We start from the raw sequence: 25,834 nt of genomic DNA on the forward strand, positions 1-25,834 counted from the left end.
CCCTTTTGCAGACACCTTTTTAACACTGTGCCTGGTCCTGTCTGAAATAAACAGTGCAGTCAGTTGAGGTTGGTCTCCAGTCTCTTTCCTGCCTCCTGTCTCTTTAAGCTGCTTCAGAAATCTAACAATAAAATAATAAAAGAAGGGGGCTGGAGAGATGGCTCAGTGGTTAAGAGCACTGTCTGCTCTTCAAAAGGACCTGGGTTCAATTCCTAGCACCCACGTGGCAGTTCAGAACTGCCTATGCCCCCAATTCCAAGGGATCTGATACCTTCACACTAATTTGCATAAAATAAAAAATAAATAAATTCTTGAAAATACTTTTAAAAAATAATAAAAGAAGCATAATTGACTAGGAAAAGAAATAAGCAATAATAAGAAATCCCAATGCCTAGAAAAGAAATGAGAAATGTCTGACTCTCCACTGAGGAGAGAGAAAAAAGCAGAGACTGGACAGATGGTTCTGAGTTCAGTTCCCAGCACCCACACAAGGCTGCTCACAAATGCCTGTGACTCCAGTTCTGGGGGTCCAATGCCCTCTTCTGACACTCATGCCTATACATAACTTAAAACAATAAATCCTGTTTAAAAAGAAAAAAAAAAGAAGCTAAAAGAAGAAAAACAACTGAAAGAAACAATCAAATCTTAGCAGGAAAGAAAAAAAATAAAGGTGAATGTGGGTTTGTTAGCCTGTAATCCCACAGGTAGGGGAAGGTGGAGGCAAGGATCAGGAGTGGTGGAGATCCCCGTAAAGTCAAGGCCAGGCTGTCCTACGTAGAGAGCTGCAGGGCAGCCATAATGAGACCTTGCCTCAAAACACAGGACAAAAGCTAGGCAGGCTGTGAACTTTCGATCGTGCCCCTCCATTTCTGGAGTGCTGAGATCACAGAGAGGCATCGCCACCTCAGCTACTACGAGCAATTTTAACATGATTGTCCTGTGACTCAGCAAAGACACCGTTAGAAGTCTATCATCCAAGCCACGTGTGGTGGCACACACCTTCAATCCGAAGGGGAGCGAGGCTGAGGCAGGGGTACCTCTGTGAGTTCAAGGCCAGCCTGGTCTACAAAAGCAAGTCCCAGGACAGCCATGGCTGTTTTACAGAGAACCCTCACCCGAGGAATGAATGCAGGTTTACCCATCAAAGATGCTTCCTGAGCTCAGTGGGAACAGCTCATGGGGCTGTGCCAGAGGCTCAGGGTTGGGCAAAGCACAAATCGTCCCAACATTGATGTGGAGCAGAGGGGAAAATGTGAATCACACAGTTTTGGAGCGTAGGCGTAAGGACCAGAGTTCAGAGCCCAGACGGAAGTGTGGGGTGGGATCTCCAGAGCAGCTGGCTAGGGTAGCTATGCTTGTCAGGAAGCTCTGGGTGATTGGGAGACCCTGCCTCCATGGATAACGTAAAATCCACGGAGGATATCTGGGCACAGGGGTCTTTTCTGAGGCTGATTCTCCAACCAAGGACCATTAATGGATATAAGCTAGAACCCCTGCTCGGATGTAGCCCATGGCAGCTCAGTGTCCAAGTTGGTACCCTAGTAAGGGAAATAGGGACTGTCTCTGACATGAACTCAGTGGCTGGCTCTTTGACCTCCCCACCCTCCGTGGGAGGACCAGCCTAGCTAGGATACAGAGGAAGACATTGCAGCCAGTCCTAGTGAGACCTGATAAGCTAGGGTCAGATGGAAGGGGAGGAGGACCTCCCCTATCAGTGGACTTAGAGAGAGGCAGAGAGGAGATGAAGGAGGGAGGGTGGGATTGGGAGGGAATTAGGGAGGGGGCTACAGCTGGAATATAAAGTAAATAAACTGTAACTAATATAAAAATAAAAATAAAAAAACAACCTTGAGGGTTCACCTTGACTTTGCCTCACAGAATTCAGTAGGTCACACAACACTGTTTAATAAGGCAACACGCCACCCTTGAAGAAACAGCCTGATGGGTCATCTAGAAGAGGTGAAAATCTTCCCAAGCCTAGAACATCGGGTAGACAGGTCACTTCGTACCAGCTTTGGTCTTTACAGCCGGTGCTACCCCAGGCACATAGCATAACCTAATAGAAAAAGTGATCTTAGTGACTTTAATCTATCTATCGATGTATGTATGTATGTATCTATCTATCTATCTACCTATCTATCTGACTATCTACCTACCTATCTATCTGTCTATCAGAGAAAGACTTGACAGACTAGGATACACCCAACTCTCACAAGAACTGAGAGGAAAGGGAAACTATTTAAGGGGCAATGCAGAAAGAGAGCAAAAGCGAGAGAGGTAAAGCAAGAGAGAGAGAGAGCGTGCAGTTTTACCAGGACAGTAATAGAGAGACAGGTGGCAGAGAGACAGAACTCAGGTGAAGACCAAATGAGCCCGAGAATGAGAAGGAGCCAGGAGTCTAGAACAGATGGATGGAGTTAATTTGAGGCCAAGCAGAGCAATTCAGAGGCCAAGAAAAAAAGGAGACTGAATCAGTCAGCTGGCTGAGTTGGTGCCGGAACAGCTGAGCCGAACCAGCCAGCCCTGAGCTCAGAGAGAACTAAAGGTGAGCTTGTTCAGTAATAAGTCTCAGAGGCTGAAAATGTTCTAGGCTATTTAGATCGTACAGAGGCTAGACGCTCCCAGGACTAGGCCTAGGACAACAGACAGAGGCAGTAATCTTCCGAGACAACAGCTGAAGCAGGCAAATAAAGTTACTTTTACAGATCTCTATGAATTCAAGGACAACCCAGCCTAGGCTACACATTGTCATCATCATCGTCATCACACATAAAATGTCACACAAAAAAGCAAAATGTAATAAAATAAATTTTTTAAGGGGCTGGATAGATGGCTCAGTAGCAACAGCAGTTGGCACCACACCTGACTAGAGAACCAGTTTCTTCAGGCTGTCCAACCACACACACACAGCTCCACATGAGCTGTGTACGCACGCTAAATAAGTGTATGTAATTTTTAAAATAAAGTGCAGAGGAGCAGGTGTGGGGCTGTCTGCAGTTCCAGCGCCTGGAAGGTGAGGGCAGGGGAATCTGGTGAAGGTCGTCCTCTGCAGAAGTCTCAAAGCAAGGTTCCTGTGGTTGCAGAGCTGAAGACACACCAGAGAGGGACAGGAACGGTCCCGGGAGACTGCGGTGTTGCGGCGTGAGCCAGGGCAGTGGATGCGTCGAGAAGGAACGGGGACCTGGCAGACCCGAGAGCTTCCTGCTGGACGGGGCTCGGCAGCGGGAAGGATCAAGATGGCATTGGTGCCACAGAGTGGACACTGTTGCAGGTGTGGCGGGTTTGAACACGCTCAGGCTGAACTTGGCAAGAACCTGGAGTCACGTAGTTCTGGCACTTAGAGTAAGTCTGGGCTCGGAGCTCTGGGAGCTACAGCTCCCTGCCAGGGCTCCCATTGCTTATTAGCCTAAGGTCTGACCTCTGAACTCCAACCCATCAATGTCTGTCTTAATCTTAAGGCAGCAGTCTGACCTGCACAGCTTTAGCAAGACGGTGAGATCTGGGACCTGGTCCCCGAGAGCCCATTAATCCAACCTCAGATTAAATTATCTCTGCTGCCCTCATTATCTATTTGGCTCCCTTTGTGAATGTTGTCATCCCAACCCCCAGGGTCCTTATTTCACAGGACGGCTATGAAGATGGAGTGGTTTTCTCCAAACCTGCCGGGGACTGTTTTCGGACCACCCAAGGTGAACTCTTTAAGGCGTTCACAGTGGCCTCAGCCTGTCCTTGCTGGCCTGAAGCGAGCCAGGCTCACTCTGGCTTCCACCCAGACACCTCACACCTGAGACTCATGTGCGTGATTTCAAAACCTGACCCAGGGATCACCTGGGGCTCCCAGCCCTCAGGATCCTAGACTCCAGACAAAGCATAGAAGCCTCGCCTTTATATTTGATGGCTAGCTCTGCCCTTCCTGGTGAATGGGATTGGAGTTCCCAGTGGCTTCCAGGGAACCTCTGACTGCCACCGACAGGAAACCGTTCATTTCTATTCCCTCTGCGGAGCAGCGAGCACAGGGCTCTCATGGCCCGACAGGCTCAGGCCTGGATTACAGTGACAACAGACCAATGCTGGACAGGATGTGGGACGCGGACTGGGGAAAGGAAGTGGACAGGAGGCAGACATTACCCAAACCCCAAGAAATGCATCCACAGCCGTGGAAAAACTCACCTTTTATTACTACCTGCCTAGTGCAGGAGATTAAAACTGCCTCAAGCTAGGTCCATATATTAGTGTAAAAATCTGTGTCTCTCCCCCCAAATGTACAAACCCCACGTGATTATAGAAAAACCAATGTGGTAGCTACGATAGAATCCCCACCCCCGGCCTTGGGCTATTGCTCCCTCTGTCCCCATCCTAGCATTTACTCCACAGAAACATATAGGCTGAGACGGTCTAGTTGCAGTGCGGCGGGTAGGAAGGAGAGGGCTGTGGCTGAGGGTCACGGCAGGGGTCACCCCCAGGTCCAGTGTGTCGGGGTAGGACAGAAGGCGGCCACGGCGGAGGACCGCTGCAGGCGTTGGCCTTTCTTGTCCGTTCCCCCCAATTCGGTGTCCAGTGTGTGACAGGAAGGAGGCAGGGGGCAGAGCCTCCTCCCCAGGAACCAGTGTTGTCCAGTGGGGCCCAGGAGGTCCAGTGGGCCTTGTCCAGTGTGTGCCCTGCATTTGCCTCCGTCCTCGCCCTGGGGATGGCTGGAAGAAGTCAGGCAGGATCCCAAGCCCAGGGCCAGCTGGGTGGGTGGCGCTCAGGAGATGGAAGGAAGTACAGGAAGGGCGAGCGCGTGTGTATCTGGTAACTGAGGCTTCAGCTCCCTGGGTGGGACCAGCCCACCCGCAGAAACGCTGCCTCTCGGGGACGGGCAAGTCAGGAGGTGGCGGGGTGTGGCGCCGTAGGCTTCTCCGGTGTTCGCGTCCAGCTTCCCCCGGGCCGGCTCCCAACAGAAACGGGCTGCAGGGTCCTGAGTCTACACTGTGTTGAGCGCATCATCTGCGAGGAACCGATGAAGCTGGGCGAAGGGCGGCCGCTGCTCGGGCTCCCGACTCCAGCACCGTAGCATCAGCTCATACAGGGTCTGCGGGCAGGCGGGCGGCCTGGACAGGTAGACCTGCGAGGTACCGACGGATGGCCTTTAGTCTGCGCATGCCCTGCCCCGGGCCCCTCCCACAAGCCACGCCCCCCTGCGCTCCGACCTGCCGGCCCTGGTTCCTGAAGAACTCCCCCGCGTTCTCGATGACCTGCTCGTCCGTCAGCTGCCCGAAGGGCTGGGACCGGCAGAGCATCAGCACCTCCCACAGCGTCACTCCGAAGGCCCACACGTCGCTCGCTGTGGTGAACTTCCCCTGGTACGCGGGAAGGCGAGAGAGGAGAGAAAGAGCTCACACACACCCTCCCCCTGCCCTCTCCTCCGCCTGCCTCCCGCCTGCGGATACTGAGCCAGTATCCTAACCCAACCCCTTCTACCCCCAGCTTCCAACCCTGTGTAGCCGTGACTGCCCTGGACCCGCTCTGTAGACCAGGCTGGCCTCGAACTCACAGAGATCCGCCTGCCTCTGCCTCCTGGGACTACAGGCACGAGCCGCGCCCCGCAGCACCCACACTCTTGGCTCCTAGACCCCCGCCCCCACCACTCTTCCTTCCTGTCCTAGTTCCCTGATCCGCAAGGACCCTCGGTCCTCACAAGAGGAGAGCGCAGGCCCAGAAGGGGAAGGGTTGAGGAGGGGCAGCCGGCGTCGGGTCCCCGCCCCCCCCCCCCCACCCCGCCTCCCTCCGCTCACCATGAGGATCGACTCCCAGGCCATCCACCTGATGGGGAGCACGGCCCGGCCCTGCACGCGGTAGTAGTCCCCCGCGTACAGATTCCGGCTCATGCCAAAGTCGGCGATTTTGATGGTGAAATTTTCCCCAACCAAGCAGTTCCGGGTGGCCAGGTCCCGGTGCACGAAGTTGAGTGTGGCCAGGTAGCGCATCCCCGAGGCGATCTGGGCCGCCACGTGCAGCAGCATGGGGTAGCTGAGTGGAGGAAGAGCAGGTCTCCAGCCGTCCGGACCCAAGCCTCCACTTTCCACACGCGTGTCCGGGAGGGGGAGGGCAGCCCACACCCCAGCGGCTGGCGACATCACGGGCAAGTCCAACTCCAACCCCAAAGGGCTCCCGTTTCTTTAAGATTTATTTATTTATTATGTGTAGAGTGCTCTGCCTGCGTGTGAGTCTGCAGGCCAGAAGGGGGCACCAGATCTCTATAGACGGCTGTGAGCCACCCTGTGGGTGCTGGGAATTGAACTCAGGAGCTCTGGAAGAGCAGCCAGTGCTCTTAACCTCTGAGCCATCTCTCCAGCCCCCTCCCGCCTCACTCCCGCCCCCAGCCGGTGTTTTCTTAAGCTGGCACAGGGGAGAGCTCAGAGGCTCCATGCCTCCTGTTCCTTCTAAGATCCCGGCCTTTCTGGCCCAAGGTCCTGAATTCCCATGGACACCTCCACCTTCCTTCCCAGCTTGAGGGAACACCACTTGGGGTGCTCTGAGGGGGGCCCTGCCCTGGGACCGCGTACCTGATGGTGGGCCCCTGGTCAGGCTCTGGGTCCCCAGGAAGGCCCTGGGCGGCCTTGTTTTCCAGCCGGTGGGCGCTGAGGAACTGGTTCAGGTCTCCGTTCTCCATGTAGTCTGTGATCATGCAGAGTGGGTCGTCCTGCACACACACGCCCAGGAGCCGGATGATGTTTGGGTCCTTCAGCCGTGACATGATCTTCACCTCCTTCAGGAAATCATTCCTGGAGAAGCAGCGAGAGGGCTGGCCAGGGGCAGTGTGCCCTCCCCCTCCCCCGACACAGGCTCAGCTGCTCCTGACAACCCCCCCCCCCCCCCGCAAGGCTTCCCTCCCTTTTCTAGACGTCATCCCTGGCCCTTACCTAGCAGCTCTTAAAATTACTTTTTATTTAATTAAAATATAATTCCATCACTTTGCCTCTCCCTTTCCTCCCTCCAACCCCTCCCATGTCCCCTTGAGGTGGTTCACTCTTTCAAATCCTCCGTGGTCTCTCACTCCTTAATTATATATTTAGATTTATTTATTTATTATGTAGACGGTGTTCTGCCTGTACGCCAGAAGAGGGCAGCAGATCTCACTATAGATGGCTGTGAGCCACTGAGTGGTTGCTGGGAATCGAACTCAGGTCCTCTGGAAGAGCAGCCAGTGCTGTTTACTCCTGAGCCGTCTCTCCAGCCCCTCATCCCTTAGCTGCTACTGTTACAGCACGTGGGTGAGTAAATCCACTCTGCCGTCTCTTAGTGCAGCTTGTCTGTAGAGGTTTTCAAGGCTGACCACTTGGGGTTGGGTAGGCATTTAGGGGCTGCTCTTGGAGAAGGTTAATCCTCCCTCCCAGCAGCCCTGCCAACATCTCCCCACGAGGAGAGGGCCCTGCGTGACCCATCCCCGGGAATGGGTTATCACTATTGCTGCCCTGGGTCTCACCTGGCGTTTTTGGTGGCGTCTGGCCGGAGGATCTTCACCGCTACCAGCAAGGGGTGTCCCTTGTGCACGCTGATGGGGAAGTCGCTGCTGACCAGGTCTTCGGGGTCCTCTACCTCACACAGGTGTACCTGGAGAAAGGCGGTCCTCCCATGAGTCACGAGGTCACAGCGTCAGCCGGCAAGCACGCGGGCATGGCGGCAAAGCCCCCCTCCTCACCTCCCCAAACTGCCCCTCGCCAAGCTTCTCCTTGAAGCGGAGCCGTGACCGAGGGAAGTCCACTCTGGGGGGCGCGTCCCCCACGGCCCCCGGGGGCAGCGCGGGCACGGCGTACGTGTTGCCCCCAGTGACGCCCTGCAGGGTGACGATGTCGGCCTCGGCGTAGTGGGGGACGCTGTTCTGGGGGGGGCGGGGGGAGCAGCGGGGCGCCCGGCTTCTCGGGCTCCATGTAGTCCCCACTGCAGGCTGGAGGGGCAAAGAGAGAGGACGGTGAGGCGGCGGCAGCCCCAGCAGCCCACCCCCAGAGCCCCGGCTCTGCACCCCCTGCGCCCCAGCTGCCAGCCTCCAGCCAGCGAACGGGGCTACCCACCCAGAGGCTGGAGGCGCACAGATGGCTATGGCAGACGGCACCAGGAACATTTACCCCCTGGGTAGCCCTGGCACAACCCTGAGCACCAGGAAAGCCTGGGCTGGAAGAGGGCCTCCTCCGCCCAGCATCTGAGGGAGGCCCAAGCCCTGAGTCTCCGCCCTGTTCCAAACCCGGGTCCCACGGACCAGCAGCTCCTGCCTGTCAGCTCCGCCCCTCCCCGCCACAACCCCGCCCCCCCCCGCCATGGCCCCTCCCAATCGCAAACACACCAAGCTCGAAGACAGGCAGAGACAGGGCACACAGAGAGGGGAGAGGGTGACAGGCCCCCAAGACAAGATGTCTGTAGACAGGAGGGAGGCGGAGTTGTCCCCTCCGGGCCCTGGGGGAAGGGGCCACAATGAGAAAGCAACACGGAGGGAAGGGGGAGCAGACGGGAGGGCGGCGTGAGCCTTCACCTCTGGGACTGCGGAGAGAGGACACGGGGGAGGGGGCAAGCGCCCAGGGTGAGGCCCTCCTCCTCGCAGCTCTAGAGAGAGGGGAGAATAAAGGAGGGGTTACAGAAGAGTGGGCGCCACAGCAGCGCCCTCCAGCTCTGGAGAGCGGGAGAGGAGGCGGGACAGAGCTAAGAGCGGCAGCAGGCCCCTCGGCCCTGGGGGTGGCTTTCAGCTGGAGCTCAGGAGAGCAGAAAAGGCCACAGCGGGGAAGCGAGAGTGCAAGGTGTGAGGCTCTCCGTGCCCGGTGGAGGAACGGGAGCCTGCAGAGCCCAGCGGCAGAGGGGCTTACCCTGGGTGTTGGTGGGTTTGGCCCAGGCGGGTGTGGGGGGGCCCGGGCCTCGAGAGGGGCGGGCGTAAGTCGCCAGAAGGAGGCGGTAGGCCGGATTGGAGAGCAGCAGCGCTGTCGGGAGAAGGAGGGGGAGACACGGGGAAGGGATGAGACTGAGGCGAGACGGACAGGGAGACCTGGGATAAGGCAGGACTGGGGCTCATGGGAGTGAAAGCACAGGAGGCAGAGAGAACAGAGCAAGGCCCTCGCGGGTGATGGAGAGCTGAATGGACGATGGATAGATATGGAAGGATGAGGGATGGATGGATACAGAAGGGTGGATGAGTGGATGAGGGATGATGGATGGATAGATATGGGTGTATGACAGGATGATGGATGGATACAGATGGATGAGGAGATGATGATGGACAGAGATGGATGGGAGAGGGGATGATGGATGGATAGATATGGATGGATGAGAGATGATGGGTGGATAGATATGGGTGTATGACAGGATGATGGATGGATACAGGCAGATAGATGAGGGGATGATGATGGACAGAGATGGATGGGTGAGTAGATGGATGGATACAGATGGATGATGAATGAGTAGATGGATAGATATGGATGGATGAGTAGAGGGAAGGATACAGATGGATGGATGATGGATGAGGAGATATGGATGGATGAGGGGATGATGGATGAGTAAATTGATAGATATGGACAGGTGGATGATGGATGGATAGATATGGATGATGATAGGGGATCATGACTGATATTATGGAATGATGAGGGGATGATGGACAGACATGGATGGATGGATAGAGATGGATGGATGAGGAGATGATGGATAGAGATGGATGGATGAGGGGATAAAGGATAGAGATGGATGGATGAGGGGACGATGGATGGTACTAACATTGATATCTGAAGTCTGGACAGGCAGATGGGTTCCTGAATACAGGTAGGCTGACGGGTGGTTACATGAGTGGATGGATGAACAAAGAAAGATGGACAGGCGGGGACGGATAGATGGTGGATGCGAAGTACAAACGAGGAGGGCACAACAGAACTCTAGAACACAGTGACAGGATGAGACCAGCAGCATTCTGGGTAACAGGCAGGAAAGCCTTGGGGAGGCTACACGGAGGGGCATGGTAATGAGAACCAGAGGGCGTGGAGAGCACAGGAGGAGGAGGGCTACCTGAAGACACAGGCGAAGACAGTGGACCGGGACAGACAGGACTTACCAGAGCCGTTGGGGACACAGGGCGCAGAGTGGGGTGGGGTGCCCCGAGGCCGGGGCTCCTGGTAAGGGGGCGGCTCTCGGGGCCCCGGGCGGTTGTTGATGAGGATGGTGTCCCCAGGGACGGAGAGGTGGACCGTCAGCTCCTCCTCCAGCACCCGGCGCTCCGCCTGGTTGCGGATTAGACGTTAGGTGACACTGCTCAGCACGGCCTCCTGACGTGGAGGGTCTGTCCCCTCCTGCGGCCCCACTTCCTCGAGGTCCCCCAAGGACCCAAACCTGACCCTAATCACAACCACGGCGGGAGTCACCCCACCACACATGTCCAGGGCCTGGGGCAACGGGCCACCTGCCCCTTCACCACACCCCTCCCAGCCTCTGCTCCCAACAGGCTGGTTACATCAGGTGGACACAGCTGAGAGGCAGAAAGTGACATTTGTCCTCTGGCTCCTCCCCAAGGCCTGCCTGCACAGCACATGCACGAACGCACATGCACGCACACACAGACATGCACACATACACACACGCTGACACACACGATGACACACACTCATGCACACACACAGGCACATGCGCGCACACACAGACATACACGCGCACACACACACTGACACACACACACAGGCACGCGCGCACGCACACAGACATACACGCATACACACACGCTGACACATACACACACACACAGGCACGCGCGCACGCACACAGACATACACGCGTACACACACGCTGACACACACACAGAGGCACGTACACACACTGACACAGGCACGCGTGCACGCACACACACACAGACACATGGACACACACACACACACACACTCACAGTGCCCGCCCACCTTGCTGAGCAGCCGGCGCCAGTGCAGCCTCCACAGCATGAGGGCGATGATGAGCAGCAGCAGCAGGATGATGGCCACCAGGCAGCCGATGAGGATGGCCGTGGGGCTCCCCTCCGCCTTGGCCACTGGCTGCTGACCCCGAGGCTCCAGCTCTGACGGAGGGGAAGGGTCAGCACCAAGCCAGCAGGCGGCCGCCCCAGCCCGGGGAGCACGGGGAGGAGCCCCAGCACAGGGAGCACAGGGAGGAGCCCCAGCACAGGGAGCACGGAGGGGGGGGGAGGAGCCTCAGCACAGGGAGCACGGGGAGGAGGAGCCCCAGCACGGGAGGACCACTCAAGCACTCCTCACCCAGGCTGCTGACGTTGGTGGGAGGCGGCCCAGGCGGCCACCAGGGGGCTGGTGGGAAGGTGTCGGTGGAATCGTTGACCACATCTGGGGAGAAGGAAGGAAAAGGGAGGTCAGAGCAGGGACCCAAGGGGCACAGGGGCGTGAGGGCCAGGGACCAGAGGCGCAGTCTGGAAGCCCTGCCTAAGGGAAGTGGGGAACTCGGGGGTCTCAAGAATGTCCTTGGGGGTCTGCAGGCTCAGGGAAGAGGCTGTTTCTCAATTAGTCTTTCAGGCTTGACCAGACTTCCACCACCCTCAAAATATTTCATTTTAGGGGCTGGAGAGATGGCTCAGCGGTTAAGAGCACCATCTGTTCTTCCAGTAGGGCCTGAGTTCAACTCCCAGCACCCACATGGTGGCTCACAGCCATCTACATTGAGATCTGACGCCCCCTTCTGGCCTGCAGGTACACATGCAGACATAAAAAATAAATAAATCTTTTAAAATCATTTTAAAAATTAAATTAAATTAAAAAATCTACCTGGGTGTGGGGCACATGCTTTTAATCGCAGCTTTTAATCAGAAGGCAGAGGCACACAGTGAGACCTTGTCTCAAAAACACAATAAAATAAAAAAGAACTTACAAAACACCCAACCAAAAAAGCCTCTACAAAGCATTGGGGTCTGATTATGCTGCCCCGGTTTGAGAAATCTCACGGTGATGCAATACTGGGAGCCCACGAGAGGACACCACAGCAGTCAGAGGACAGTCGGAGCTCACGCCGGGGCTTACCCGAGATGAAAGACACCTCGCTGAAGAGCAACCAGGGCCCCGCGAAGAGGAAGCGGCACTGCAGGAAGCGGCCCACGCGGCCGCCCAGGGGCACCGAGATGGCCCTGGCTCTGGGGTCTCCGAGGCTGCCCCCCAGGGCATGGCGCGCAGGCTCTCCCTCCCAGGCCATGGCAGGGCCCCTTTTAAACCGGCATTCTACCCCGCCCGGCAGGCGGGCTCCCAGGGTGTGCATGTTGTTGCAGTGGACCTGACGGGAGGAGGGGGAAACTGAGTCAAGGCGGGGAGAGCCCAGCAGCTCCCCCCCAGGGCACGCAGGGCACGCACCTGCATGGTCTGGAAGGCCCTCAGTCGGTCAAACTCAAACTCCATCTCCACATAGCCGCTGGGGAAGCTGTGGTTACTCCAGCCCACGTAGTCATAGCCCGGCCACACCCGCAGCTCCTGGCTCTGCCTGAAGTCATCCAAGCCCACCACACCATCCGCCAGCTGGCCCAGACCGCCATACTGCAGCCTGCTCGGAGGTGAAGAGAAAGGGGAGTTGAGGGGAGGCGGCAGAGGCCAAGAGCCTGACTCTCCTCCGCTCTGTCCTCCCAGCGTCGTGCAATAAATACCCTCCTCTCCTGCATGCACCCAGCCCAAACCACGCCAGGCCGCAGCGCCGCCACCACAGTGTGTACTGCAGAGACCAGGCCCGCAGATGGTCCTAGCTGGGGGTACAGCCCCTTCTGGTGCTGAGGCAGCCTTGGCCGAGAACGGGCTGTGTGACTGCAGTCCCTCCCAAGGTCAGGGATTTCAGGAGCTGTGCATGTCATGCGGGTCTTCTTACAAGGTGGTCCTTGTCTGGTCCACGGGGGTGTAACACACGCAGAGCAGCCTTCCGGCTGGCGGCCACCGTTCTATCACTGTTCCCGGCCTGTCCTTCCAGGTCCTCGCTCACCCGCATTCTCCCCAGGCTACCCCACACTCTCCCTCACCTCCCACGAGAGCGCACACACAGGCGAGCCTGCAGCCCGCTCCCACCCCACGCCCCACAGGCCCATCCCTCTTACCCGCCCACCGTGTAGCCGTCATAGGTGGAGTCGTTGAGATGCACCTCCTCAGACAGGACCATGGTCTGCCCCACGGGGGCTGTGTAAGACAGCAATCCATCTGGGAGGGGGAAGAGGGGAGTCAGAGGCGTGGGGCCTGGGCCCTCTCCTCTCTCCCCTCCCCTCCCCTCCACGCTGACCTCCTGGCACTCACCCCGCCACAGGCAGCCATAGAGCTCCACCCGCAGACACACACTCATGACTCGGTCGGCCCGGGGGTAGAACCGGACCAGCCGGGCCACCATGGGGGGCCCGAGGTCCTTCAGCACCACTCCACCGGGGTCCTCGTTACCCGAAATCACCTGTGGGCCAGGAGAGAGGGCGGATGGTGGGTAAGGGCTGCGGGCAGGGCTTACCTCCTGAATCGGCCTAGGGGGCTCGCCCAGCACACGGCACCGAGGGATGCCCCTGGGCTCCGGAGGTCTGTCCTCGTGTGCACCTCAGCCCCACCCCCCACCGGGTCCCATTGTCTCCAAGCCATGCATGCCACTGCGTCCGGCACCCCAGCTCGGCACCCCCCGTCCATTCACGAGCTGACCACGCTGGACCACATGTGACCTCAGTGGACAGCTGTGAGGAACAAGAGGCAGAGTGTGGGGAGGAGGCGGGTGTCCGCAGCTGCAGGACGAGACATCGCGAGGACTGGACACACAAGAGGGAGCCTGGGGGTGTCTGGGGGAGGCTCGCCAGGCCCGGAGAGCAGGAGCATGCGAGCCCTGACTGCTGGGAGGGGCCCGGCTTGTTCCACAGACGGCAAGAAAGACGCACACACGGGTCTGGCCACAGCATGTGCACCCTTGAGCGCTGAGCCCGCAGAGACCACAGGAGGGCGCCAGACGCCCTGGAGCAGGAACCACGCCAACCCAGGTGCACTCAGCCAAAGGACTGGGGTGTATTTTTCTGATAGAGCCAAAGCCAGGGCTGGGCTGAGGGCTGGGTGTGACCGTCTGATTTCCTTCAGCGGGGAGGATGGCTGATATGTAGTGGACAGGCTGAAGGGTTCAGACTTCGTCCCAGCGGCTTAGAGGTGGGATGGAGGGGGGGAGAGTGGCGGGGCGCAGGAGACCCACGAAGGTGCGAGTGGAGAGGAGCTGGGAGGGGGAGCTGCGACGCCACCGCAGCCTGTGGTCTGGGATGCTAAACACGGAACGGGGGCAGGCAAACTCCCCCACGCTGAGAATCAGAAAAAGGACCAGGTGTGGGGCGGGAGTGAGAAGCCAGGCGCACGGCAGAGGCCGAGGTGGGGCCAAGACTCCCCGGGGACGTGCAGAGGCAGCCGGTTCACGGCGGCCTGGAGCCGGGGATGCCGGCGCCAGCGGGTGCAAGGAGAACTCGGCCCGCCTGGGCCTCCCCTCCGGGCCTCACCTCCTGACCCCAGCGGTCCCTCCAGTCCATCCAGCGGCGGCCGTCCCGGGAGTAACGCAGCCGGTAGCTTCGGGAGAACTCCTTCCCCAGGCCCCCGGCATGGCGGCCCTGGGTGCCCACCAGAGCCACCAGGTGCAGCCTCCGGAGGTCCACCTGCAGGTACTCCTCCTCTTTGGGGAACACGGGTCCTGCGGGGCACCACGCCCCGTCGCCATCGCTGCTCTCCAGCCTGGGAGGAGGAAGGTTGTCAGGCTGGCACTTGACCCTGCCTCGCCCTGCCTCTCCTTCCCGGGTGAGCATAGCCACCACAGCCACTTAAGGGCACTGGGACTTTTAACACAGAGCCTCATAGCCGCTGAGCACCCTAAGTGAGCCACCCTGGCAGCTTCCCCGCTCCCATGACACTGAGTACGTCTCACCGGCCCGGGCCTTCTCAAAAGCCTCTTAGCCTGTGCAGAGGGCCTGGAGGGGCACGGAGGGGTCCATAAGAGAGCTCCATCTAGGTGACCCCGTGTCAGGTACCTGCTGTGGCGGGCAGCGGTGGAGTCTGACCAGGAGCTGGACACGGAGATGTCGCTGTCGGGAATGGTGCGGTCCTGCATGCCCAGGGCATAGCGGCACTTGGCTGGAGGACACGGGCATACGAAGGGTTAGGGCCCCGAGACCTCCCGACTCCCACGCTCTGTCCCCGGGGAACCCAACATTGAGTCTCCTCACCAGGGTCGAAATGCCCCTTCATGTCAGCATCCCCAACGGTCACCAAGAGCAGCAGCAGCAGCAGAGAGGAGAGGGCCCCTGCCCCCATAGCTCCTGGTCCCCCGGGCCTACGGAGGGGAGGATGGCATCTCTGCAGGGCACAAGAGGAGGGAGGCAGTCACCAATAGACCTGGGCACAGCCAGCAGCAGGGGCCGACAGGCTGGGTGCTCTGGGGGCAAGAACAGTAAAATGGCCAAAAGTAAAACTGAGAGGTCAGTCCAGAGAGCGGCTCTGCTTTCAGGCTGCCTCCTGCCCTCCAGGCCCTGGCTGAGCCCTCTCACGGGAGACCGTAACTTTACTGTCAGCGCTGTGCAAGGCAGCTGCTAGGATCCTTACTTAACGCACAAAGAAACCAGGCGGAGATCCGTTCGTTGATACCATACCGAAGGCCTCCACCCCCTCAATCGATAAAAGAAAATAAGAACAAAAATAAATGAAAAAAATGGCTTCAAAAGGTACAGACAACACAGAGAACAGGCAAAGGGCCTAGTAGTTATAATAAACCAAGAAGAGCTCTTGTGAAGAGAAACAGTTCATAAACAACCCAATACAGAAATAGCCGAGATTCTGAATATCCACCTTATAGAAGAACAAAGCCTACGATTTACAAAAAGAGTCAAATTCATCAGAACCAGAAAAATACAAATCAGACTGACAAAGGGATGGATGGATAGATAGATAGATAGATAGATAGATAGATAGATAGATAGATAGATAATCTTCACTCTGTAGCCCAAGCTGACCTCTATCTCACTATGTAACCTCGGCTGGCCTTGAACCTGGCCGCCATCCTCCTGCTTCAATATCCCAAATGCTGGAATTGCAGATGCATACTTGACATGCCTAACTTGACAAAGTTTTTGTTTGTTGGTTTGTTTTGTTTTGTTTTTAGATTCCTTAACTGGGGCTGGAGAGATGTCTCAGAAGTTAAAAGCACTGGCTGCTCTTCCAAGGGACCCGGGTTCAATTCCCAGCACCCACATGGCAGCTCACAACTGTCTATAACTCCAGTTCTAGGGGATCTGACACCCTCACATACATGCAAGACATACATGCAAGCAAAACACCACTGCACATAAACACACACACACACACACAGGAATCATCAAGATTGATTTTTAAATTTTTTATTCATGTTAGTGTTTGCCTGACGCACGGCTGTTCGCCACATGCATGCAGTACCCACCCGAGGAGGCCAGAAGAGGGAGCGAGAACCCTAGAACTTGAGTCACTGATGGCAGCGGGCTGGCAGTCACCTGGGCGCTGGGCCCTCTGCCAGAGCCGGAAGCGCTCCTAACCCCTGAGCATCTCTCCAGCTCCAACAAAGTGTTCTTAACGGTTATCTCTTCAGGGGAAGAGGGACAGAAGGGAAGCCACCATGGTCTGTGTGTTATAGCAGTATCATCTGCTCCGAAAACACTGGCGATAGGACCCTGACAGGACAGTTCAAACACAGGGCAGGGAAGAAGCAGGAGGAGTAAGAACCCAGCAGTGCCCGCAAATGTCCACCACGGAGCCCTCGGTGAGGACCCAGATCCTTGTGAACAACCACAGGGGCCAATGGGGGCGGGGCTGTGTGTGCCGGGGGAGTAAGCGTCTCTGTCACCGTGAAAAGAAAAAGAGTAAAGATCCAGAGAGGTGACTCCGCAGGTAGAAGGCACTAGCCTCGAAGCGTGATGACCCGAGTTCAGTCCCCAGGACCCCCGGGTGCAGAACATCGGGGTTGAAGGGAAAACAACTCCTTTTTACTTGTTTGTTTTTGAGATGGAGTCTCTCTACATAGCCCTGGCTGTCCTGAAACTGTGTAGACCAGGCTGGCCTTGAACTCACAGAGATCCGCTTGCCTCTGCCCCTAGTGCTGGGATTAAGGATGTGTGACATCACCACTGCCATCCTCTGACTGACACACAACTGGCTTCTCTTCCAGAGCACCCAGGTTAGAGTCCCAGCACCGGCTCGGTCCTAGGGGACGCAGCGCTCTCTGGCCTCCCAGAGCCCGAGGCGTGACGGTACCACACAGACACACACACAAGACAAAACACCCATACGTGTAAACAAAGAATAAGTACGTTTGATTTAAAAGCAGGGTCAGTGGCATACTGGTAACTCTCACGTGTGAGAGGTGAAGGATCAGGAGTTCAAGGCCAGCCACAGCCCCATCCTAGAGTTGAAGCCAGCCTGGGCTACATGAGACCGAATCAAACACCAAAAGCCCAAAGGCAACAAAAGTTTAAAAGGAAAAAAGGAAAGAAGGAAGGAAGAAAGAAAAGAAAATTGAGGGCTGGAGAGACAGCTCAGCAGTTAGAAGCTTTTGTTCCTCTTACAGAGAATTCGGGTTCCCAGCACCCACAACCATCCATAACTCCAGTTCCATGGTATCCAGTGCCAGATTCCAAGCTCCAGGGGTACCAGGTGCACATACATTACACAGACACGCATTACACACAGACACACATTACACAGACACACATTACATAGACACACATTACACACAGACACGCATTACACACAGACACACATTACACACAGACACGCATTACACACAGACACACATTACACAGACACGCATTACACACAGACACACATTACACAGACACGCATTACACACAGACATGCATTACACAGACACGCATTACACACAGACACACATTACACAGACACGCATTACACACAGACATGCATTACACAGACACGCATTACACACAGACACACATTACACAGACACGCATTACACACAGACATGCATTACACATAGACACACATGCAGGCAAAACGCTCAGGAACATAAAAAAATATAAAGCCAGGTGCGACGGCGCACACCTGTGATCCCAGCACTCAGGGAGGCCGAGGCAGGCGGGTCTCTGTGAGTTTGAGGCCAGCCTGGTCTACAAAGTCCAGGACAGCCAGGGCTACACAGAGAAACCCTATCTCAGAATAAATAAGTAAGTAAATAAATAAATCTTAAAATTTTTTCTTTAAATAAAAAAGTAGGAGCCTTTTGTCACATGGGCCTCACAGCACTGCTGGCCTCGGAAAGCAGGACTAGGAAGCAGAAGACTCCACCCTGTGCCGGCCCAGGGTAAACAAACCTGGCCTGTAGGCTCACTCTCTCACACAGCTCTAGTGAGTGAGGCAGGAGAGGGAAGAGCACAGGAAACGGTGAAGAACAGGCTGACTGTGTCGGAGAGAGGAGCGGGCATGTGTGAAACCATGTCACACACAAACCAACATAAACCCACTCTGATGTTGAAAATGTGAAGGTGTCTCAGAGAAGTCTGGCTGTTTGCTGAGGACAGCGCAACAGAAGGAAGCATCTGCTGGCCCTGAGCCCCTCACACCTCCAGGCCTGAACCTGAGGCAAAGCCTCTTGTCCTCCGCATGGCCACTGTGGTAGCAAGACCAGCCAACTGGACGCCTGAGACACTGGCAGAGACTTGGAACTCCACCTGGACCTACCGGCTCAGAGTCCCCAGGTAACTGTCCCCCTGAAGACTGGGGTGCTCCCTGTGTTCCTTCTGGGGTGCATCACAGCTGAAGTCTTATAAACCCGGGATCTGCTGCCCTCCATGCTGGGGTCTCCTGGCAAGGCCTGAGGCCTGCGCTGGAGTCTAAAGGTCCTAGAATGCTGAGGGGACAGTGCCCCTCTCACACCGGGTCCCCCCAGCTGCCACTAGGTCCGCTCCCTCCCCCAGCTGTCCGTGCCAGCCTCCACCATCCCCGCTGCACCCAGTTCTGACTTTCTGAAGGTGGCAGAAGAGCCTTGGGCAGAGAAGGCTGAGTTGCCTAGGAGATGAGGGCAGGCTTAAGTACTGGGAGGCCAGGTCACCCCAGGAGGTAGGAGGAGTTGGGGGGAGCCTCCCCCATCCCTTTGTCCTCCTTCAGCTGCTCCCACAATGCTCTAGGGCAGGAATGTAAGAGGCAGCTGAGACCCCCATCACTGAGGCAGCAGCTGAGGGGCTGACTGGGCTGCCAGAGGGCTATCAACCCAGAGAGGCTGGAACCAGAAGGCAGCAGTACCAACCTCTTGGGGTGCAGGCCCCGTGGTGCGGGCCTGGGAAGCCTGGCAGGGAATTCCTGGGTGCCACTCTCCACCCCCACCACTGTGCAAACAGCAGGGCCCTTGTTCCCTGAGCAACCTTCATGCCTATCCCAGATGAGTCATCAGAGCCAGACAGCGCTGAGCGGAGCCTGGGGCAGAGACACAAAGCCAGGCAGGGACAGGAGGCAGGAGGCAGGGGGAGACAGAAGCAGCACAAAGCCAGAGGTAAATAGAGCAGGCTCGGACGGAGAGCAGGGCGCGGGGCCAAGCGGCAGGCTGCAGAACCTGCTGTCAGGCCCCGGGGCGATCCCCTTCCCACCGTCCTGTCCCCCACGACTTGATTCCCACAAGCAGACAGGGGGAGGGGCTCCACCCCCGTGGCACCCACCTGGCCCTTCCTCAGCCAATCAGGACCTGCTGCCCCAGGCCCTTCATCTCCCCTAAAGTTCATCTCCCTGCACCCCCCCCCCCACAGAGTGTGCCTTGAGAAGTCCACTGTAAACACCAGAGTAAACCGACTGCGTCAGGCTCACACCTCTGGGTGTCTCATGGCCTCTCACACACAATCTTTTTCTTCATAATCCTGACCCCTCCTACCTCTGGAGCCTACCGGCCCGTGTCCCACCAAGACCAGCTCACACACAACTCTTACACACACACACACACACACACACACGCAAACGTTGGCATCTTTGGTTGTGTCTGGTTGCTTTGTGTTTTCCAGGTGGGGGTGGGGGTAGGTTGGTTGGGTTTTGTTGTTTTGAGACAAGGTCTCACCGTGTAGCCTTGGCTGGCCTGGAACTCACAGAGTTCCGCCTGCCTCTGCCCCCAGAGTACCGGGATTTAATGTGTAAGATCTGGCTGGTTTTTCGAGACAAGGTCTCAAGTAGTTGACCCTGCAAAAGCTCACTATGATGCCCAGGAAGGCTGACCTTCAGCTCTTGATCCCACAGCCTCCACCTGCGATTACAGGTGTGTGACACACACCCTGCGGTGACCTAGAGAGTCAGATCTCGCCATTGACTGGGCCGCCACCTGTTAACATTAAATGGCAGACACATGCTCCTGTGCCCAGAAGACGGTGTAAGACACGCTCAGGCCCTGGGCTACAGGATCCCCAGGGGGCCGGGGCATCCCCAAACACATGGCTAAGCCAGAGGGAAGAAGCCAAGAGCAGGTGGGGACAGGTGGAGCTGGGTAGGAAGGGCAGCAGGAAGAAGGGGGGCCATGTCTCCACTTTCTGGCGCATTCTGTGTTGCGCCCCGTCCCTACAGTGCCGCTAGGGTCTGGACACACCTCCACGCTCAGGCTAGCCGGGCGGTGGCTGGGAGAGGGGGTGCTGGACAGGAATGCCAGGCCAGAAGGGGACCCTGGGAACGCCGCTCACTGGGCGGTGACCTGTCTCCTGGCACGGAGTGCGGCGGTCTGGCAGGCCGGGCGTCAGGCCGGCTCCCTCCGCCCGGGCAGCTTCACCGAGCACGCCCGCGTAGGCACGGGGACACGGACAGGATGACTCAGTGTGCCACACAGGCGCACCTGTCCCCTGGGGGCTCGGTCCCCGTCACAGAGCAAGGAGACTGTTCCCGCGGACAGAACACTTCCTCTGCCTGGAAGGGGAACCAGGACCCCCGGGGCAGAGCCGGGGCTCCCCACCGCGCGCGTCCCCGCCCCGCCTCCTACCTCTCGGCGCTCTCCGGCCGACCCGGGCGTCCGGCCCCGGCTGGGGCCTCCTCGGCGGCGGGGCGCGGGCCGGGAGCGCAGGCGCCGGCGGGGCTCGGGTGTCGGGAGGCGGCTCCCGCGAGCAGCTGTCGGGGGCCTGTTCCGGGGAGAGGAGCCAGCGCGGGGCCGATCGCGCCCAGGCGCCGCCTCCCTCCCCGCGCCCGCCCTCCCGCCCCGGCGCCCGCGCTCCCACGCCCGGCGCCGCCCCTCGCTCCGCTCCTCCTGGCGTGCCCGCCCCGTGAGTGCCCCCCCGCGCGTAGCCGCCCCCGAAGTGATCGGCGCGCCCATCCCCCGCCGCCCCCGTGTTGGGGGACGGCAGCACCCCGAGGGGGCACGCGGCCCGCCCAGGGCCCCCACGCGGCGGCCCCGCCAGGAGATGGCGCGGTCCCTCCTCCCCTTTTTCTGGGCTCGGTTCCTGGAGAGAGGGGGGAGAGGAGCGCAGAGAAGCAGCCCCAGGGCACGCAGGAAGGAGCGGGTTCTCACAGGCCCAGCACCGGTGCGAGAGCCCCAGCCCGGCTGGGGGAGGGGAGCCAGGCTCACCTGTCTAGCCAGACCCGCTTGGTTCTCACCCCCCCCTTTGCTACCCTCTGGCACCCCCACCCCCCGCTCCCAGCCTAGATTCCCCCCCCCCGAGCCTGAGAGCCCACCGCCCTCTCCCAGTCTCCACTTCTCCCTGCCCCCTTCTTCCACAACCTCTCCCCAGCTCTGCAGCTCCCTCCAGTCCTCTCCAGAGCCCTGAGGTCCAGCCCCCCACCCCACCCCGCGAGTTCTGGGTCCCCAGAAAAGCCTCCCTCAGTCCCAGCCAGCTAGGTCCCGGTGGGAGCCACAGAGTCTGGTTTCTGGCAAGGAGAGGCGCAGAATGGAGCCAAGACGAGGTGGGGAGGAGGGGAGGCTGGAGGAGGAAGATAGAGGCGCACCCTGAAAATCAGACTCTGTCCAAAAAAAGGGGAAAGCCAGACCCAGGGATACAGGGAAACAAGGAAACAAGGAAGGGAGAGAGTGGCTGAGCCGTGGGAGGGAGAGATGGGGGCTGGGAGGTGCTCCTCCGTTCAGCATCACCTGTCAGCCCCATCTCTCCCCACACCCCCTGCTTGCCAACTACCCGGACAACGTCAGGTCACCGTAAAGTCTCCAGCAGCCCTGCCGGTCTCACCATCCCGTTACACACCCCACCTGACTCAAAACTCACACCCAAAAAGAGTTTCAAGGAAAACTCGAAGTCCAAACCAGACAAGTACACTAAAACCTACCAGGAAGCTAAGCCGCCCCTAGGGAGAGGCCGGGGCGGGCTGGGCTGGGACTCCGCAGCTGCTGAAGGACCCGCTGAGAGTCCCCATGGTCACGAGGAGACCCGCGGCGGCCTTTCCACGGAGCCCTTGGAGACCACCCTCCCCTCACATCACCTACCCCAACCCCTCTGCAGACGAGGCTGGGCGGGGCGTGCAGCCTGGCTGGCGCTGGCGCTGGGCTTCCCAGTAACCTCACCTGGAAGGAGACAGCCCCTCCTCCCAGGAGGACCGCTCTGGGGAACCCCCGAAGCCGCCGCTGAAAGCTCCTCACGCCCCGTGGGACGTCCCACAGCCTGGACTCACACTGACCAGTGAAGGGGCTATGGGAGGTGTGGAGGAAGCAGGGTCCTGAAGCCTCTGGCCCTTTCCCACTCTCCCGGGGAAAATTCCTAGTCGGTGATGCCCACCTCGCCCCAGACCGAGGCTGGAGCAGTAGGAGGGACGCAGGGCTGGGGCCCAGCGGAGTCAAGTGACAGCAGAGAAGGCACTGGAGCCGGCTGGAATGTGCCGCTTGGAGCCCGGATTCCCAGGGGCCAGAGAGGGAAATCCCAGCCATCCAGGGGCCTGGAGAGCTGAGCCAGCAACCACGAGTGAGCCCACGCAGTCATCCGTGGCACCCCTTCTCCCTCACTGCTCACAACTCCTCCCCCCCCACTGCACCCTAGAACCTGGGAAGGGTTCTCGACTTCTCCTTGTGCACACTCTCCCATGCCCATGCCGGACTGACTTTTTCTGCAAGCCCGGGGGTGGGGGGGGGATGTGAAGAGAAGGCCCACAGAGTAAGAACCCCAGGCCTGCAGCCCACCTGGCCATGGCAGGGAAGCCAGACAGAACCAGTGAGAGGAGGATGGCCAGATGGGCCCACCCCCACCGCCCAGAACACACACACACACACACACACACACACACCACACACACACACACACACACACACACACACACACACACGCCACAGTCCCTGCCCCAGTGGCAGCTGCCTCCGGGGAAGCAGGTTGGGTTAGCAGCTGGGGAGAATGAGAAGCCTGGGGGGGGGGGTGTCACACTTTAAAGCCACTGAGTTCAAACTGGAAAATGAAGCTGGGGAGCTATGGCAAAGGAAGAGGTGGCATAAATCTGGGACAGAAAAAAAGAGAGACTAGCTGTGCACCGTTTGGAGGAGGGACTCAGAAGGGATGAGGGACCAGGGGACCAAGAGTCCCAGGGGGGAGGGGAGACTGGTGGTCACATGGGGATGAGGTGGCAGAACCTAGGAGGGGCACACAAATGGAGTGCAGAAGGCGGGGGAGGGCAAGGGAGATGGTGCCAAAGTAAATGGTGGGAGATAGAGGGGCGAAGGTGTGTGGAGAGGGGCAGGGATTGAAGGGAGGGAAAGGAGGTGACACAGGGGGAAAGCAAACTGGAATGAAGAAAACAGAACGAGGAGGTTGGAATGAAGTTGAGATTCGGGGGCAAGAAGATAGAGAGTGAGGGATGGAGTTTGAAAGAGAAAAAAAAAAAAAAAAAGACTGGGACACAGACAGACTTGGAAAGGAAGGACAACTTTCCAGGCAGATGCAGGGCCCAGGGAGAGAATGAAACCTGTCCTGGCTGGAGGCCACCAAGGCCCCGCCCTCTAGCCGGCCAACCTGTTTCCAGGGCCTGCATCCTTCTCCCTTCCCACTACGCCTCCAGCCAGGCCGACCCGTCCCTCCCCACGGCAGCCCAGTCCGACGGTCAGCTCCTGCCCCCCCCCCCCCAGGTGAGCTCTGCCTTCCGCTCACCTCCGGGTTCTCCTGAGCAGCAGTCTCCCGAGGCTCAGGCCTTTGGGGATCCAGGTCTGAGGCCGATGAAGCCTCCGGCTTTGTCCAAGCTCCAGCCTCGGGGGCCCAAGAGCAGCTGCCCCGGCCAGCTGCGGCTGGCTTCAAGGTGACCATGGCAACCCAGCTCCGCTCCCCTCACGGAGCCTCTCAGCCCCCGCAGAGAGGGAGGGGACAGCCTAACCCAGAGAAAGGGAGAGGAGGCCGAGAACCGTGAAACTGGACCAAAGGGGTCTCCCAGACAAAGGCACCCCAGACAAAGAGGCCCCCAGACAAAGGCCGCCGGGAGGAGGGCCCTCGGCAAGCACTGGCCCTGGACGAGGGCTCAGAGCTGAGTGCATCCTGCAGGGCAGGGGACGAGGTGGGAGCAGAGTCTGGAGACTGAGGGTGGTCCTTTGCGGAACCTCCTTCTGAGTCCGCGACAATGCACCCCCTTTCCTGGGGCTTTGATTGGGTTCCCCGGGGAGAATCCCAGTTTCTTAACTCGCTATCTCTGTAGAGCATGAGAGCACCCTGAAGCCCCAAGGCGCCTCTATTCACAGGCGCCGGCCTGTGTCAGCCTGTGTCCAGCATCCTGGGGGGGGGGGGGGCCCTCCAGCCTGTGGCCTGAAGACAAGTGAACCCCAAAGCCGAAGGACAGTGACTGACGGGGCTGGGGCGGGCAGCACGTGGGAGAAAGCCAGGCTCTGCCCGCTCCCCCCCCCCCCGCCTCCCCTCCCTCCCAGCGGGCGAGCGGCCCAGGGCTTTGTGTAGGTGGCAGCTCCCCTGGCTCTCAGGATCTCCGACCCCGCCTCTAATCCATGTCCCGGGGAGTGAGTAAGACCTTGCACGAGGCAAGGCTCTGAGGTTTGTGAGTGCAGAGAGTGTGCGGTCTCGGAAGGCGGGCTCCTCGTGTGCAGGGGCTGTGGGAGCCAGGAGAGGCAGCTCCTCCTGCGGGCAGGAGGGGACCACGACCTTGGGGAGATCTGAGGAGCTGCAGGAGGAGTTGGTGGCACGCCCATCCCAGGACTCAGGGAGGCAGAGGCAGGCGAGTCGACGTGAGTTCCAGGCCAGCCTGGACTACAAAGCACGACAGCCAGGGCTACGCAGAGAAACCCTGTCTCAAAACAAACAGAGCCCCACGAGATTCGCATGTGCTGTTCAGGAACGCCCGCCACCAAGACAGCTTGCACTCTGTTGCTGGTTTGGGCCTATCCCACAGGTGAAGAAAAAGAGCCTTGGGGCTTTGAGCTGAAAAATGACCGGATTAGGGGTTTTTTGTTTGTTTGTTTTCCTAAGAGGAACTTGGCAATGTTGCAAAGCTCTGGGCAAGGTGGTGGGAGCTTTGTCCTGTCCACAGCCCCCCCCCTCCCCCCCCCCCCCCGGCTAGCGGCTCAGCTCCCACCCCGGGGCCAGGGACGCAATGGGAATGAGCAGCAGCCCACGGGGGCGCAGTGTCTTTGCCAGCCCTGGGAGGAGGGTGGGCAGGGCCCTTCATAAAAACAACCGGCCAGGTCCAGAGATGTTGGAACTTGCCCTAAACCCAAGGCAAGTTGAAACCTCCCGCCCGGTGCTTCTGGGTTCTTCCATCTCGCTGGGGTGGGGCTCCAGCGGGGCTCCCCGTGCGCACTCCTGAGCCTGGTGAGTTCAGGGCCCTCGGTAAATCTCCTTACTGATACAGACCTGTTATCTGTCCTCCGTGGATTTCCCAGTGACAGCCATGAACAAGGAAACCACTGGGGGGCGCTGAAAGGCCTCAGGGGAGGGAGAGGCTGGCAGAGCGGG

At 58.6% G+C, this 25,834-nt stretch overlaps 1 protein-coding gene across 1 annotated transcript; it reads right to left on the minus strand.

Annotated features, from left to right (window-relative positions):
- Positions 1–4,157: 4,157 nt before the first annotated feature.
- Positions 4,158–21,153, minus strand: Ddr1 (discoidin domain receptor tyrosine kinase 1). Its single transcript, XM_055597058.1, is given in 19 exon segments — positions 4,158–5,104; positions 5,190–5,339; positions 5,775–6,009; positions 6,546–6,764; positions 7,466–7,593; positions 7,682–7,870; positions 7,872–7,927; positions 8,835–8,945; positions 10,064–10,229; positions 10,899–11,050; positions 11,247–11,330; positions 12,018–12,264; positions 12,342–12,528; positions 13,067–13,166; positions 13,260–13,407; positions 14,471–14,699; positions 14,993–15,095; positions 15,188–15,317; positions 20,947–21,153. Coding segments are annotated over 18 exon segments (2,733 nt in total). The 5' UTR covers positions 15,276–15,317; positions 20,947–21,153; the 3' UTR covers positions 4,158–4,963.
- Positions 21,154–25,834: the final 4,681 nt, after the last annotated feature.

Source organism: Psammomys obesus, unplaced genomic scaffold (assembly GCF_907164565.1).
Source record: "Psammomys obesus unplaced genomic scaffold, mPsaObe1.curated_primary_1811, whole genome shotgun sequence".
In the NCBI taxonomy this organism is placed as follows: Eukaryota; Metazoa; Chordata; class Mammalia; order Rodentia; family Muridae; genus Psammomys; species Psammomys obesus.